At 39.6% G+C, this 18,050-nt stretch overlaps 1 protein-coding gene across 4 annotated transcripts in view; it reads right to left on the bottom strand.

Moving 5' to 3' along the window:
• Window positions 1-18,050, bottom strand: part of LOC139741236 (protein numb-like) — a 95,495-nt gene that overhangs the window by 8,603 nt on the left and 68,842 nt on the right. For all 4 annotated transcript variants that reach the window (XM_071651834.1, XM_071651833.1, XM_071651832.1 and 1 more), the window contains exon 5: window positions 3,076-3,216. In XM_071651834.1, the coding sequence (XP_071507935.1) occupies window positions 3,076-3,216 (141 nt within the window). The remainder of the gene's footprint in view (window positions 1-3,075; window positions 3,217-18,050) is intronic.

The raw sequence follows: 18,050 nt of genomic DNA, 5'->3' as shown, positions 1-18,050 counted from the left end.
CCAGCACGTAAATTTGTGTAAGATGCAACTATCTCATGTTTCTGTCATATGACACATGATTTCTTTGATATACAACTCCACCTTTGGGAATGTTGCCACACTCTATAACACTGTAAAGTTCAGTTGACAGGAAAGTTGCCTTTGAAATCGATTCTGCACTTTCGTTCTTTTCTTTGGACTGTTTTCTCTTAGGATTCTAATTTCAAAACATGTTGTAGAACTACCGGTAATCATCTGCTTATATGGCTTCCTGGAAGTGATGAAGCTGTGCTGTATTTTCCCTTACTGGGAAAGTTCATTGAGCATTTAAGATATTGAATACTTCAAAGTCAGTACTGGAGTTCTCTTCTTTTTTTTTAACTCTTGCTACATAGAGAAATGTCCAGTATGTGATCTTTTCATCTCTTTTTCCATCATTTGCAACTTGACAAAATATGGTTAACTGGGTTTTTGTACATTTCTCTCTATCCCTCACTCAACTCAAATCTTCAAATCCAATATATTGTACAGATACATTGTATGGAGGCTGGAGTAAAGGCTACCTCTTGTTTCTCTCAGAATCAAACTCTGTAGACCTGACTTAAAGCGACACACACACAATTGGACATGAGAAAAGTGTAGGTAATACCTACCCATCCCCATCCATATTGCCTTCAGGAGTTGTGACTACATTAGGTTGGCAAATTGTGTGTACATCGAATTATCTCTCACTGAATAGCAATCAAGTATTATGGTAGTAACCTCACAAAATACAGACATCAGCCCAACCCCCACCCCCCCCACCCCGCAAATTTAAAAGTTACTGAATACTGATAAAAAGAATATTAACAATTATACATCAAAATGTACACACTGTCAGAAGTATTATTGTAAGTTAAGAATCATGCTTATCAGCTCATTATCACTGAAATGATTACTGTTATGTCCTATCAGTCTGTTCTGTGCAAACAGAAAGTGGTCCCCCACTGTCATGCAATGACATCTCTAATTTTACCACTGATGACTTTAATAGTTGTGCACATATCTCTGATATCTTGGAAGTGATGGTCTTTAAAGGGTTAAACTGGAATATATGCAAGGGCCAAGTCTCCTCTCCTCTGTGCCTCACAACGAAGAAATAAGAGACAGGCAAGGGCCTATATTGATCAGTGACCTAACCAGGAGGTTGTGGTATTTGTCCATGTGGCAGACACGTGTGTGCCTTGAGGTTGCGCAATCCGTAGCTGCTTTTACCCTTGGTGAATAGGCAGGGCCCCTAACAACAGTATGATATCCTACAGCATATTTTGACAGTTGTTTACAGACCAAATAGCTTACGTCACTCTGGTATCAAATGTTGCCCAATTCAGTATCGATGAGAGCAATATGTTGACGAATAGACCATAACATAGTGATTTATTTGTGCTTCTATTGTTTCCCTCAGGAGGTGATAATGAATAATTCATGGAGGTAACAATCATTCTCCCAGGGTTGTTTGTCTACTTTTGCTTTTGATTTGTTTTGTTTGCCTCTCCAACGTTGTCTGGCCCTCCATTCTCCATGGTAACACAGACAGATGAGCTCGTTGCATAATCATTCCAGAGGGTAGATTTGCCATGGGATTTCTGTTTCAGGTCTGTTGTGTAGTTACCTCCTCCATTAAAATTAACCTGCCTTACATAGTAAACTGCCAATTTCCAAGCTAATCTTTCCCACCGCCATTTTGTCCTGGTTTTAGCAATCCATGATACTTTAATAATGACAAACTTACTTTTGGAAGCTTTACATTGCAATGCTATCTTTGTCTTTCTTTATCCCCCCCCCCCCCCTTCACTTCATGACCCAAATTGCTTTGGAGAGCAAAATAGGATAACAACTTACGATTTTGATGACCATAATATATTTTCTGTGCAACGACATGACATTATTGCTGAACGTGGCAAATAAATGAGAACCTCTGATGCAACAAGTTCATTTCTAATGCATTCTTTTAAAGTCACTTTACAAGGTACATAGCTTTACTGTGTCCTGATTTGTATAGCTGTTGAATGATAGACTAAACTCATACATCTGCAGACCTTGCCTCCTAACAAATTCTACTGTGAACAGACTTTCATACTTTGAGTTTGTTTTCATATTTTAGCACTTTGATAGTCCCTTATGGACACTTTGCCAAATTTCTACACACACCAAACATCCAAAAATATGACTGAGTGAATATGAAAACAACAATGGTTACACAAATTTGCCCTTTTGAAGACTTTAATATTCATGACCGACAGACAATAATCATTAACTCTTTATGTGCCACATTTGCACTTCCAAATCAGTCGACGGCATGCCAACTTCGCATATTCCGATCAAAAGCACAAAGCCGCCAAAACAGACCGATAAATCGTCAAATGCCACGATACGATGAAAGTGTTTCTCGTGATTCCATTCCTGCCACAGGTAGCTTGATTTTATGTGGTGATTGGCTATCAAGTGGTGTTCCCTACTGGATTTGCGAGTAAATTCCAAGTTTCTAGAACTGTTACTACAATAATATGGCTATTGGTCATGTGAAAGAAAAACGATTGTAGATTTGTCATACAATTTACATCAGAGCAAAGTTTGGCATTTTCTCGACAACTTTGCTCATTACATTTCCAGGTAACAAAAATCTACTTCAACTTAAAGAGATTTGAAAAGCGGATTGTTTCTCCAAAGCATGGCTACATTGGTGTCTCAGAATAATGTGGCACACAAGGGGTTTAAACCATGGCACATAAAATTCCTGGATTACTACCAAAATTTGTTTATATGTTCCTCGTGTTATTTTCAACCTTTCCTTTAAGTTTCATCCAAATCCGTCTACAACTTTAGAAGTTATTTTGCACACAGACAAACCAACCAACCAACCAACCAACCAACCAACCAACAAATAAACAAATAAACAAACGCCTATGAAAACATAACCTCCTCCCTTGGCAGAGGTAACAAACGATAATAAACTGTTCCGTACGGGAACCTGGTAGCCTGTTCATTATAAAGTCTATGGGCATTTCAGAATTCAGTATGGAACGGGTTAAAGGGAGGGGGAGGGAAAGAACTTACAGGCTCCCTGAGTGAGTGGAAACAGTGGCACAGCCATCTCCTGGTGGTTCCATCCCGACAGATGTAGGAGAAGCCCTTGTCATTGTTCCTGTCCGGTGCGCAGAAGGACACTTTTTCTATCGTCTGGTCGACAATGAGGCCCTGTGGAGGGTAAAATGATTCAAAAAAAATTTACCATTAGAAATGAAATGATACATTAAAATCCGACAAGAAATTCATAATAAACACTCATACTGTAAAGCAAGAAATGTTCACGGCATGAAATTTTCGCGAATTGCAGCCGATGGCCCTTTTCGTGACATGAAGTTTCCACGAATTGACACTGACATTCAATGCATACAGAGCAGACCAAAACTTTCGCATTCATTTTAATTTCGTGAATCTTGGCTCTCGCAGAATTCACAAAATTAAAATGTATGCTTACGTCGCTCATTTTACAATAGGCCTGTTTGTTCTTTGAAGCAGTCCTGGCTTGATGTTTTCATTTCTTAATCAGACACCCACTCACACACAAACACATAATACACACATAAACAATTAGGTTATGCATTGGCTAGAGTCCTGAATTATATGGAAATATGTGTATATCTGTTGCCATACAGCTTTTGGGAGAACGCACCTGTCACAATTCATTTTTTTTAAAAGAATATCTTCTATGTTGAGAGCAAATCTTCCTATCTAAGAACCAGTGGGACTCCTTCCTGTACAGTAGGATCAAATCGCTGTTTTGAAGTAGTGCTTAAATATCAATGCAATGCTCAAGCGAGGCGAGGGGACTACATTGTGCAGCAACATGCACTGTTGCAATTCTGTTTAATGCAGACTTGAATGCATCACCAGTTTTGAGCTAGCACATCATTCACACAGGTGCACACTGACAATAGGTCAGCAGGAATTACTCTGAAAAACAGCAGGCAAGATTTGAGTGGCAATAATTTGCCGTGGAATTCCGGAACTCTCCTTTCAACATCACAGTACTGCCTGATTCTATGCCTCTGGCTATCAAACAACCGACCCATCTCTCTACTGGCGGACTTAATACTGTCATATTGTATGCCAGGAGAGTGCTTGTTGTGTAATTGTACAGTAAAAACTTTGAAAATATCTAGCCTTTGGCACTTGAGACAACACTACTATTTTTTAGAATGATGGTAGGTTTGGAAAATGTACCCCACATAAAACTGTTCAGTAAAAAGAACAAACACAAATGCAGAATCAGGACAAACTACCAGAAGGCATCATATGTAGAAGAGAAAATGTTTTCACTGTTGGTACCCATGGACAGTTTCAGTTTTCGTTGTACTAAGTATGTTCCCATGGGTTGCTTGATCTCAATTACACAACTAGAAATATTAGTTGCCCTGCTGCCACACAAAAATGTATTTTCCATCAAAATCTAATACATACTGTATACACCGAATATTTCGCGAGGTTTTAATTTTTGCGAATTTCTCGAGTCAGGTGCCATTCGCGAATCAGGTGCCATTCGCAAAATTCAAGACGGGCGAAAATATTGACTCTGATCACGATGTGAATGTGACATACGCGTGTACATTTCTCTGTTCAGTACACGACTCCACAATCGCGAATTTAACCACTCGCGAAATCGTATCCCTGATTCACGAAAATTTAGACTCACGAAATATATGGCGTATACAGTATTCCATCAACTTGATACTGACATATATGTTAAGTGTAGCAATTATTCCCCCTGCTTTCTGATAGCAGTTTATAGTCAAGTGCTCTTTCATTATGTTAGAAAAGTGAATTTTTGTGGAATTTTCGTTTTATATTTTCTTTATATTGTTGTCCGCACATACGTCATAACCTCTAGTAGTCTCCTCATCCAGCAGTTCCAACACCAAAATTTAAAAAAATCATAACTTTTGCATCGATTGTCTGATTTTCCTCAAATTTCCACTGATGTGTTCTACTAATGTTGCTGCTTTTACTCAATCCACATTGCTCTTTGGGTTTGGGTTCCCTTTAAGAATCACAACAGGGAATACTGGTCTATCACTGATAGGATGCCTAACCAATTTGTCTGGTGATAAAAATTGGTTGCATTTTAAATGAGGTAACCCTGCTGAATAAAGTCATCATGTACGTGTCTTGTGTATTGTGTGTGTGTGTGTGTGTGTGTGTGTGTGTTGTGCGAGATGCCACAGGTATCACGGGTGTTATAGTTCCATAAATATGAAACCCGTGGCCTTGTAGTGCTGGATGTCAGCAGCCATGGTAATTGGTTTGGGCATAATTGAAAGGGACAATGGGAAATGGATGATTCTCTTCCTCTCGAGCAAATTACTGCTGCCCTGGCCTACTATCCAAAAAAAAAAAAAAAAAAAGAAGGAAAAAATGCTCAGTATTGAGCACTGGAATACAGAAAAGCAGGTTGAGTATAATCATGGAGGTACAAAGCAAGAGCTTTGACACAATTGAATTTCATATTTCTTGTCATGGGAGAGCAGCCAGGAGTTCCATGAAATAGGCCCCTATTATCAAGTATTTTAAGACAGACAAAATTCACCTACAGTACATCTGCTCTATATCAGGTTTAATGCATTTCTTTTTCTTAAAATGTACTTCTTTGGGTCGACTACTACTAGCATAGTAGTTAGGTATTTTCACCCTTGTTGACAATATACAAATGTACCATTTCTGCAATGTAATACAATTTATGGATTCTCCCCCCCCCCCCCCCCCCCCCCCCCCCCCCCCCCCCCCCCCCCCCCCCCCCCCCCCCCCCCCCCCCCCCCCCCCCACCAACAGCCTAGTAGCTAAGTATTTCAGTCACCTGCTCCCTCCCATTACATTCCATGGGCAGGAATTCACTTAACTGTTGCTTGGACCCCGTTTACAGTGCGAGGCGAGGCCGCGGCTGAGCCCGCCTTCATTTCAATGCAAATGTGCATAAGGCCTAATGCGGGGCCAAAATTGGCCGCGCATTTGGCCATGCTCTGGAGGTGGTCTCGGCCACGGCCGAACCGCGGCCGAGCCCAGCCTTTTCTCAGTGTAAACGCAAACTGGGCCAAACGCGCAGCCAATTTTAGTCTGGCTTCCAAACCCTCTGCCCGTACTATTTCGCTATTCAGGATATTAACCCCCTCAACATCGAAATCTAGTATAGTTTAAGGTGGTTTTGTCCTGCAAAGGATTTCTCCTTCGGCAAAGGCCTTTGCCCGAACGGCGACTTTGTCGCCACGGAATCCAGTTGGCAAAGGGTCTGAAAACCAGACTATACCAAATTGCGTTTGTTTACAAGCAGAGCGCCACTACGACAAAATATTGAAAGGTTTGAATTAAAAGCGCGGCCGAGCCCGACAGTGTAAACTGACAAAATTGCGGGGCTTGGCCCCGCAATTGAGGCTGGGCTCGGCCCAGCCCCGCAATTGAAGCTGGGGTCGGCCCAGCCCCGCACTGTAAACAGGGTCTAGGTAGGGCAAACCTCTTTCTTTGAGCCATAGCCATTTTGAGCATGTGCCCAGGGCCCCACATACATCAGATTAGTTGTAACATTCACATGGTCAAAGTTCTTACAAATATTTGGCGATTTTCTTTGAAAGTAAGTTCAGCATCATTTTTATTTCTCTTAGTCTTACTATTCTTATCTCATCTTGTATTTTTTCCCCTGTGGGTTAAAACTGCCCTTACAAATATTTCACATATTGTTTTTTGTCTATATAAAGGCTTTAATTCATATTCATCTTAGAGTTTTATGGCATCAGGTAAATGGTATAGGGATTATGCTGGAGAGATAGATAGACAGATAGATACTAGTAGATAGAGAGTGAGAGAGAGAGAGAGAGAGAGAGAGAGAGAGAAAGAGAGCGATAGAGATAGGTAGAGATGAGGCATTGCTTGTACCTCTAATTATAAATCTTGCCCAGGGCTCTGCACAACCACTCCATGTGTGGGAAGTCTAATCTACACTTCGTTGCCATGGTGACAGATGCAATTTTTAATCAATAGCCTTGGACAGAGCTGAGTAATAAACCCATTCCTCAGACTCCTACAGTCTCTCTTCACACAAAATCAAAGCCATGCATAAATCATGGTGAAAGCAAGCCGATGGTGCATTCATATTTCCACGCATATTTGGATTCTAGTTATATTACAGTGAGCAATCACTATTCAAAATATTGCATTTTATGCTACTAAGAGCAAATTATAAGGACAGTAGAAGAATATAATCTAAGCAATCTGGTATCATGTCTGGATTTCTCAGAATTTGATATGTAATGGCTGATGTGCTGTGTTATGTGAATATCCTTCATTCCTGAATTGTATATTTCCCCCTAAATTTTAGAGTCTATAAAATCTTAAGAACTAAAGGGGAAGTAACAGCTGTAGGGTTCAACAAAGTGTCAAAATACAAGTAATTATTTGTGAACTATTCAAACAAAATTCTACACACTCCTAGTTAGTTATGCCTAGTAAAATATATATATATATACATAAATATATTTTGAAAATTCAGTGTAAAAATGTCTACTCGAGTGAATAAGATAATACTGCAAAATCCTGGCTGTACAGTTAACAGTAAAGCATTCTTACATAAAAACAGAATTGGATTGGTTCAAATCTCAAACGATAACAGAAATCACTTGGCAATAGGTTATTTCTAACAGAAACTGTTTCCACATGGTTTCGAAATGGATTTTGGCACAATACCCTCATACAGTATGTCTCAAATTCCAAATGCTGATGCTCTCATACCAATCCCCTTTAAGCAAACCGATACTTCAATTTCTTATCAAAGAAATTTTTGAAAGGAGAACTAAGGCCAAGTAAAAAAAGAAACCAGTTTCTCGTCCTCGCGCGCATCGATTTTGGCCGCCGCATCGATTTTTTTACTATTTACTATTTTCAAAATGGCGCTGAAAATACCAAGAAATTAATAATTCTCGTCCCAGCCCGCTCCCCGCCCGCATCGATTTTCAGTTGCCGCATCGACTTTTTTGATATTTACTATTTTTTCGGCCGCAGAAAAAAAAGAAAGATCGACAATTCACCTAACAATTGTGACGTCTCATTTCTAATTTTTACGCCTTGCGTCCTCTACTTAGCTGTAGACTGTAGTACAGCTGTAGCTTCTGTGTGTAGTGCGTATGTAATAACGCATGCATTTCACACTGCGAGCTCGGCCGATCGGCAAGAAGGAATGACCCACAAAGCAGTCGAACTGCACTGTAGTTGGATGGGCGGCGCGGCGGGCCGGCCTACTGGGCTGTGATGTACAGCGCACTCGATACGTCGTGAACGCGATAGCGGCAACATTTTTGCGAACAATCGCTGATATTCCACGCATATTTCGCGCGTTGTTCGTATTTTTCCCCGTTTCTGATATTTTAAGCGGATGAATTGTACTGTACAAATGCTTGTGAGGATTGTACGGTATCGAGTTTGTATACATTTTCATGTCATTGTGACTATGTGCATGTGTGTGCAGTGTCGAAAGATACGGTGCCAGCAGGGAGGTCCACACCTCTCTGGTGCCAGTGCAGTGGTGCCGCACCGTATATATCGGCAAAGTGTGCGTGTTTTGTAGCTGTCCAGGGTCCCCATCCCCTGGTCTGTCACGGCGATACATTCTATTTTGAAGAGAAAATGAATGCGCTTTTCCAGCAAATGTAGAATTATTAAATGGGTGTATCTACAAAATAAATAACTTTTCCACGGATTCTGGTTTGTCTCGTATTTCTGCGGGATACTTTTCTTCACGATGTAAATTCACGGACACAGCCGTGAGTGGTATCATCTGTAGTGTGTACTGTTATACAATCATTCATCATCCAAATAATGAGTGATTATCAAATGTCTTTTTAGAACATGAAGAAACATCTTTAAACGTATAATGCTAGAATGCCATATCAGTATCATTTTGACATCCATCTGCAATTGTACAAGCCAGTTTCCAGTTGAATGTGCTACGATTGTACTGTGAAGAACTGCAGATATACATACCAGCTGTGTGGACACAAAAAGTCACAAACACCAATAAATAAAGCAGTGTTTTGAATATCATGGAATTCATTTCAGTCATACATTTGTTGAAAGACATGTTTTATACCTGTTTCAATTAATAGCACAATACATCAGAATTGCAAGAACTCTGGTATCAGAAAAGCCATTACTAAATACCAGTATTAAGATGGTCATTTTCCCTTGACATCTGTAGTGGAAAGAAAAAGCAAATGTATTTCTGCATGCATGAAGTTTCATTTCAAGTATGGCACATATATCTATTTGTTTGAAAATGCACAGAGTGCAGGCAAGACGTACACTTGGGACCTGGTCTCATAACACAGCTACCAGAGTGATATTTCATTTCATAAATTGAATATAGAAAATTGTAAAGCCCTCTCTCGTTACCTTTCTCAGAATTACCGGACGAGAAACACATATTACTTTCATTTTGACGATCCTTGAAAAAATAGTAAGATATCAAATAGTAAGGACCTCCCTCATCGCCTTGCTCAAAAAACCCGGACGAGAAACTACTTTCTTTTTTTACTTGGCCTAATACCTATCTGTACAACTTCATTCTATGATGACGACCATGTGTATGAATCTGAAATGGCTATAGGGACTGAATTCATATCCATTCTGATAGCTAGGCTATACTTTCCTTTAGTAACTGCTATTCAATGTGATATTTTGTGCTGTGGTAAAGTCGATATCTCAGAGCATGAAATGATCGCCATGTACTGGGTATGAACAGCCAATCTGAATCGTGGGCAAGTTTCAATTCCTGGAACGTGTACATGCCTACACCCCTAACTTGTAATGAATTGAATTGAGATAAGGCATTTATGAAGAACATTGCCAGACAGCAGCAACTAAAAATAACTGCAGCTACCATGGCAATACTACCATGGTAATACCAGTGATGGCAGGTCAACAACCCGCCAACTGATGACATTCTTTTCTCTACACTGCAAAATAGAAATGCAATTATTGCAACTCCAGTATTGCAAACTGGCTTTTTATGAAACAGGGACTGAGCAATCCTGTAAAATATTCATATTCTCATACTCCACTGAATGTATGGGTAACTGGTATAACGATGCATATGTAGGCCTAGTCATACAATAACTATGATGGTCCTCACCTCAGTGCGCATTTGCACAGACGTAGAGCCCTAAGAATGCTTTGTGGTGGGGGGGGGGGGGGGATCAAAATAACAAAACAAAACACTGCCACTACGAAAACCTATCAATTTGGCTGCAGTACACATCTATATGAACTAAATTTACATAAAGTTCATTGATCTATACTTTGACCTCATTCATTGACCGTAGCGAATATCCATCAACCCTCTTTTAATTTTACGTACCTACTAAAATAATTTTTATTTACCAACTAAATTACATTCCCCACTGGATTTTTCAAAGTTGAAGCTGTAACCAGAAATCTTTAATTTTCGTTTAGTCTTCAAGTGACCTCTGACCTTCAAATGACACCCTTGTCATTACTTCCTACCAAATACAAGCACAACTGGATGTTCCTAGTTGAGGTAATAGTAATTGCTGCAAATTCACATCTACAGCCATTGTACAGTACTTGTATAAAAGAAAAGACTTAGGTATGTCATTGTATTTTTCCCTCATCCCAAAGTAGAGCATGGGGGGGGGGGGGGAATCTCCTTTCGGAAAGAAGGCTAAGTGATGGTCCATCAGCACATGAAGAGTGAGTGAGGTATAAAGGCGATAACCACAAATCAGTTTGTACATTATCACTTTGACTGATCATCACAGGCGATACTCCTCCTCTGTCTTTAATCAGAGAGAGATGTGTGGGACAAAAAAAAAAAAAATGTTGTCCATCTAAAGCAACTCTCACGTTAGGCTACTTTAACAGGCTGCATGAAGCTAGAAACTGCATTAACCCTTTTGGCCTCTGAGCTGCCTGTGGTCACCCCTGTCGAAAACTATGTGTACCCACCCTTGTGTGTATTTGTGTGTTTGTGTGTGTGTGTGTGTGTGTGTGTGTGTGTGAATGGGTATGTTTACGAGCAAGGTGCATTTGTTATAATGCATATCTTTGGTTTATATTATACTCTGCAATTCTGTCTCCATAGATAAATGATCAATTTGTCTAAAACCATCCAAAGTTGTATGAAACTGTTATACTGCTTCTTTCAGTGCAGCATTCTTTCCTGATATTTTGTCTGCAATCAAAGAAAAGATGATAGCTATGACAACGATGATGACAATGGAAAGGATGATAATGATCACAGTCCCATGATGGAAATATTGAAAATAATAATGATAAAACATACGAGAGCATTTGAGCATACCAGAACAGTCACTGTGGAAAGTTGACAGGCATATTATGTGGATCATAGCATTATTTTGTCATTTCTACCTTTCGATTGATAACAGTCATCGAAAAACATTTCTACCTTTCCGTTGATAACAGTCACCAAAAAACATTTCTACCTTTCCGTTGATGCAGTCACCGAAAAACACACAAAAAAATCTTTTACATTTTGTGAAAATTACTGTGCTGCAAATATCAAGGTTAATTGATTTAGTTTGCAAAGCTGCATTGGTGTGATTGTGGCTAAAGTCCATAATGTACACAGTGGTGCTGTAAGAGCTTGCCATGGTTGTGGCACGTCTACAGCGGAGGCTGTAACATGTCTACAGCAAACACATCATGAATAGGGTACCAGGTTTGCTTTTCCCCATCTCAGACACTGTAAACAATGTCTCAATTCTACCCCCCCCCCCCCCCCCATCTTAAAGCCCTTGGCTGGTCTCCATGGAAACAGAGATGACTTACACGGCAGTTTCCTTACACTGTCCAGATATTATTATATCCTTGCCTTGATATCATGAGAACATTCTGCAGCCCCATCACACTTATGTGATACTGGACAATTATCTATTACACAGACACGATTATGAGAATTTGCTGATACACAAGACTCTGTGAACCCGTTGAAGACGAGTCCCGCGTATACTGGGGTAGGTGTCTATGGGGAATGTGTGTTGTAGCAAAATCAGCCCATCCTCAATGGATTAAAGGAGAACTCCAGATGATTTTTTTTTTTTTTTACTTTTGCATTTGAACATTTGTAAATTGGTTATGCTGGGTAAACAGAATTGCAGAATTTTTAGTGACTGGGATAAGGAATAGGAATAATTTCAAAATTCATAATGAATCACAGTAAACAAGGATGATGACATACCAGCTTCACATAAGAATGCAGGATTGGGTGCTCATTGAAGGAGAACAAAAAAAAAAAAGGACAGCACGCATAGCTTCTACACAGGCAAAGCTTTTAAGTGAGTGTTATTGTAATGGAGTTACATTACTACTGTAAAACACGATATATTCGCGGCATGAAATTTTCGCGAATTGGAGCAGACAGCCTTTTTCGCAGAATGAAATTTTTGCGCATTGCCTCTGGTATTCAATGCATATACAGTGTAGTGTAGGTAAGAACTTTTGATTGCATTTTAATTTTGTGAATCTTGGCTCTCGCGAAATTAAAATGCACACGAACGTTCCTTGTTTTACAGTATATTACTAGAATATGGGAGTCTCACATGCCATCATTCTTGTTCAGTGTAATTTGTTTGGGGTTTTTCAGAGTATTGGCTTATCTGCTCAAAGACCACAATAAATTCCGCAAATCTGTACATGGCACTATTAATTTACAGACTGTATGTACTAAATGATGTGAAATTATGAAAACTGTCTGGAATTCCCCTTTAAATGCTGCTTCACACACTTGTAGATACAGTTGAACCTCTCGTATCCGGACAAGTCGGGACCGAGGCTCATCCGGATAAGGGATTTGGCCGGATACGGGAGACTCAATGCTTTATACATGTACATATACATACACATGTACTGATGTAGCCCATTGTAGTACCACATGCAGTAATGTGTATACCGCAACCTTTTCATTGTTACACTCAGTAACAGACCCCAAAATAGAGGTTCGTGTTTGCAAGAATGAAATCATTTTCTTTTATAAATTCTTGGGATGATTTACCTAAATAATTATTAAGAAATGTATCAAGTATATGTAATCCATGTGTGTTTGTGTGGGAGTTCTCAAGGAGTTGGGAATCCCCCTTTCCTCCCGTAATTATAAAAAAAAAATCACGGCGAGATTGCGTCCGTATAATAGAGAGATCCGGATAAAGGGAGGCCGGATAAGAGAGGTTCAACTGTATAGGAATCATCACAAGCTACAGATTTTCTTATTCTTGTCCATATGGACCAGTCGGATGGCCTTGAGTTATTGATGCCTTGGTGCATGCATATCAGTGCAAGACTGATCATGGTATGATACTGTCATTTGTACACAGTACGTGTATGGCTCTAGAAAAAATATTCCTCAAGATTGAACAACAGATAGCAGCTTTTAGCTGGTTCCTAGGCAAGGCACAAGGGTTTGAAATATGACCCAGTTATGAGATCTCTCACGCTTCCATCTTGCCTTCCGTCACTCTAGCGGAAAACAATCGATCGAATCCTCCCTTATAAAATTGCCAGTGGACCGGAGATACTGATATGCCCTCGTGGAGACAGTTTTGAACTTTAGAAGCAGATCAATCATCACATAAAGTGATTTTGCATAACTACATGATATCAGTTATCAAATGATAACAAATGTGATATCTGTATATTATATTCATATAGTACAAATGTATGTCATGTCAAGCAAATTATCCAAGAATGTGCACCTTGTAGATCTTTACTTGAAAAAGAGAGATATATCTGATATATAAAGTTTGAATACATGTTTGGAAGCCTTACATTTTGCTTGGTACTACAGATTGATTTGACCGTTTTTATATGCTTACCTGTGAACTTAACATGAATTCATCTTGAACTCCTGGTCTTTGCAAGTTCATTATTTGTTTGAATATGATTGATAAATTCCATACTGTAAAACATGATATATTCGCGGCACGAAATTTTCGCGAATTGGAGCCGACGGCCTTTTTCGCGGCAAGAAATTTTCGCGAATTGCCTCTTGCGTTCAATGCATATAACAGGGCTGCACACTAACCCATTTTTTCTGCTGGTCCAACCTGTCTCTGTCGGACCGGTAAATGCCCCGTTTTACCATTTTTTGCCGGTCCGAACAGAAAATTCACCGGTCAACAACAACAACCTAAAATAACATTAAATGACTTGCAAACGTATTTTCTTGTTTTTTTATGGACGTACCCCCCCCCACCCATGTACATTTTACAGATTAATATTTTTTTAAAACTTGCATTGTTTATTGCACCAAAAAAAAAAAAGATAGGAAAAAAATAGAATGTTTGTTTGTGAATTACAGTGTAAAATGATAATGTACAAAATCAGATTGTATCAAAATGCGTTTGTGACTTTTTCTAAACATCGGCACACGAACTTGCTGCGTAATCTGCTCTTGGTGGTCAGTTGGATTGCGACGATTTAATGAATTATTTTAGCTGTGATATTTTCTGATGCACGCGCTACAAGGGGTTCTTTATTTTTCTCCCGATAATCTATTCGCATTTGTGCATGCGTTCTTGAAAGGTACACGACATGCAGGGCCGAATTCGCGATCCTTTTTGCGCCCATTTCCACCTCAAATATTAGCGGGATTGTGACGATTTCATAAATCACTTCAGCTGTAATATTTTCTGATGCAAGCACCAAAAGAGGTTGAAAATGTGTCCTTTATTTTTTCCCGACAAACTCTTCGAATTTCGTAAGTGCGTTCTTAAAAAGATGCACCACATGGCCGAATTCATGATACTTTTTTCGCCTATTTCTACCTCAAATATCAGCGGGATTGTGACGATTTCATAAATTACTTTGGCTGTAATCTTGTATGATGCACGCGCCAAAAGGGACTGAAAATGTGTCCTTTATTTTTTCCCAATAAACTCTTCGAATTTCGTAAGTGCGTTCTTACAGATGTTCCACACAGCCGAATTCATGATACTTTTTGCGCCTATTTCTACCTCAAATCAGCGGAATTGTGGCGATTTCACGTATTACTTCGGATGTTACTTTTTGTGATGCACGCACTGGCAAGAATGGTTGAAAATGCGTTCTTTATTTTTCCCCCCATAATCTCTTCGCATTCCGTACATGCGTTCTACGACACGGCCGAATTCACGATCATTTTTGCGCCTATTTCTACCTCAAATATCAGAGGGATTGCGATGATTTCATGAATAACTTCGGCAGTAATCTTTTATGATAAACGCGCCAAAATGGGTTGAAAATGTGTCCTTTATTTTTCCCGGATAAACTCTTCGCATTTCGTAATGCGTTCTAAACAGATATACGACACGGCCAAAAATCATGATTCTTTTTGCGCCTATTGTTTCCTCAAACTTCAACGGGATTGCGATGATTTCATGAATTATTCGGCCGTAATCTTTATGATGCACGCGCCAAAAGGGGTTGAAAATGTGTCCTGTATTTTTCTCCCAATAATCTCTTCGCATTTCGTACATGCGTATACGACACGGCCGAATTCACGATCCTTTTATCGCCTATTTCTACATTAAATATCAGACGAATTGTGGCAATTTCATGAATTACTTCAGATGTAATCTTTTGTGATGCACGCACCAGCTAGAATGGTTGAAAATGCGTTCTTTATTTTTCTCCCCATAATCTCTTCGCATTCCGTACATGCGTTCTTGAAAGGTACGACATGGCGCCTATTTCTACCTCAAATATCAGCGGGATTGTGATGAGTTCATGTATGACTTCGGATGCAATCTTGTATGATACACGCGCCAAAAGGGGTTGAAAATGTGTCCTTTATTTTTCCCCGATAAACTCTTCGCATTTTGTAAATGCGTTCTTAAAAGATACACGACACGGCCAAAAATCATGATTCTTTTGCGCCTATCGTTTCCTCAAACTTCAACGGGATTGCGATGATTTTATGAATTATCACTCGGCTCTATAATTTTTATGATGCACGGGCCAAAAGGGGTTGAAAATGTGTGCTGTATTTTTCACCCAATAATCACTTCGCATTGCGTACATGCCTGTACGTCACGGCCGAATTCACGGTCCTTTTAGCGCCTATTTCTACATCAAATATCAGCGGGATTGCGATATGTCATTAATTATTTCGGCTGTAATCTTTTGTGATACATTCACCAGAAGGGTTGAAAATGCGTTCTTAATTTTTCTCCCGATAATTTCTTCGTATTTGGCGTTTTCAAAATTATACATTGCATGCAGGGCCGAATTTGACATTCTTTTTGCGCCTATTATTGTTTACTCAAATTCCAACGGGATTGCGAAATTTTTGTGAATTACTATTCGGCTGTAATTTATATGATGCAAGCGCCAAAAGGGGTGAAAATGTGTCCTTTATTTTTCTCCCGCTAATCTTTTCCCATTTCGTACATGCGTTCTTATCTACAAGGTATACGACACGGCCGAATTCAAGATCCTTTTTGCGCCTATTTCTACCTCAAATATCAGCGGGATTGTGGCGATTTCATGAATTACTTCGGATGTAATCTTTTGTAATACACACACCAGAAGGGTAAAAATGTCTTTTTTATTTTTCTCCCGATAATCTCGTCGAATTTGTGTATGCGTTTTTGATAACCAAGACGGCATGCAGGACTGAATTCAAGATCCTTTTTTTGCGCCTATTATTTCCTCAAATTTCAACGGGATTGCGCTGATTTCATGAATTGCTATTCGGCTGTAATCGTTTATGATGCACTCACCAAAATGTGTCCTTTATTTTTTTTTCTTTTTCTCCTCTATAATCTCTTCGCATTTCGTACATAATCTTTTGGAAGATACGACGCGGCCGGTCGAATTCATGATCCTTTTTGGGACGATTTCTACCTGAAATATGTAAGCGGGACTGCCATGATTTCATGATTTTTTTTTCTCCCTAGTATCATCTCTTCACATTTTGTGCATGCGTTCTTAAAAAGTACACGGAAGGGCCGATTTCGTGATCCTTTTTGCGCCTATCTTCGTTATGAGAACATTCTGAGCGAATGAAAATATTAATTTGTGAAATTACTGTGCAAAATGAAAATAAACGCAATCAGATCCATTTACTGTATCGCTGAATATCGAATGTGTTTTTACTTTTTCTAAAAATCGACACAAGTAAATTAGTTCTAACATAACTGCCATGCTGCTGCGAAGCCGGGATCGGATCGATCTTGCGTTAAAAAATCATGAGTAAAATGACCTAGAAATGCGTGCGCTTCTTTCAATGCTTCTTGTCGGGCATGACCGCCGATCGCAAGCAAACGACAAGCAGTTACACTGTACATGCTTTGCATCGTGTGCTTTGCATGTATTGCATTGCATGGCAGTGCGTGAGCAGCGCCAAATGCGCAAGCGAGCGCGAATGTAACTGGTCCACTGCTAGTGCTAAAAACTATGTTTACTGTACAAATTGCACCGGTAGACATAAACGAAAACTTGCGTAAAACTTGTTGAACAGTGCGATATCTTGCATTCCGTTTCTCCCTGATCGGGGCTGCTCTTTTCCTTTCTACTGACCCCACCAATGCTTTTTTTTTTTACTGGTCATGTCGGACCGGTAACTTGTGGATTTCCTGAAAAGTTACCGGTCCGACAGTGACTTTTACCGGTCTTTGACCGTTGGACCGGCGCCAGTGTGCAGCCCTGCATATAATGTAGATAAGAAATTTCGCATGCATTTTAATTTCGTGAATCTTGGCGCTCGCGAAATTCGCGAAATTAAAATGCACGCGAACATTTCTCCTTTTACAGTAAATTGTTATGTTGGGCTAGCTTATATGCTTTGTATCTTGTTTTGAAGACGAGTGAGGTGCCTACCCACCTGAGAAAATAAGGAAGGTAATTTGTACTTTGAACTCCAAACTGACCTGTTGGCAACCCCCTGTAGAAAATTGAAAATGTATTGGAGTCAATAGTCATGTGTGTGAGTGTGCGCTTGTGTGCCACTGATAAAGCATTCATACTTTGCACCTGGACAG

The sequence above is a fragment of the Diadema antillarum genome, unplaced genomic scaffold (assembly GCF_040938485.1).
Source record: "Diadema antillarum isolate AM-2024a unplaced genomic scaffold, OU_Dant_1.0 seq00000910_RagTag, whole genome shotgun sequence".
Classification (NCBI taxonomy): Eukaryota; Metazoa; Echinodermata; class Echinoidea; order Diadematoida; family Diadematidae; genus Diadema; species Diadema antillarum.
This window is presented reverse-complemented; position numbering and strand designations above follow the sequence as displayed.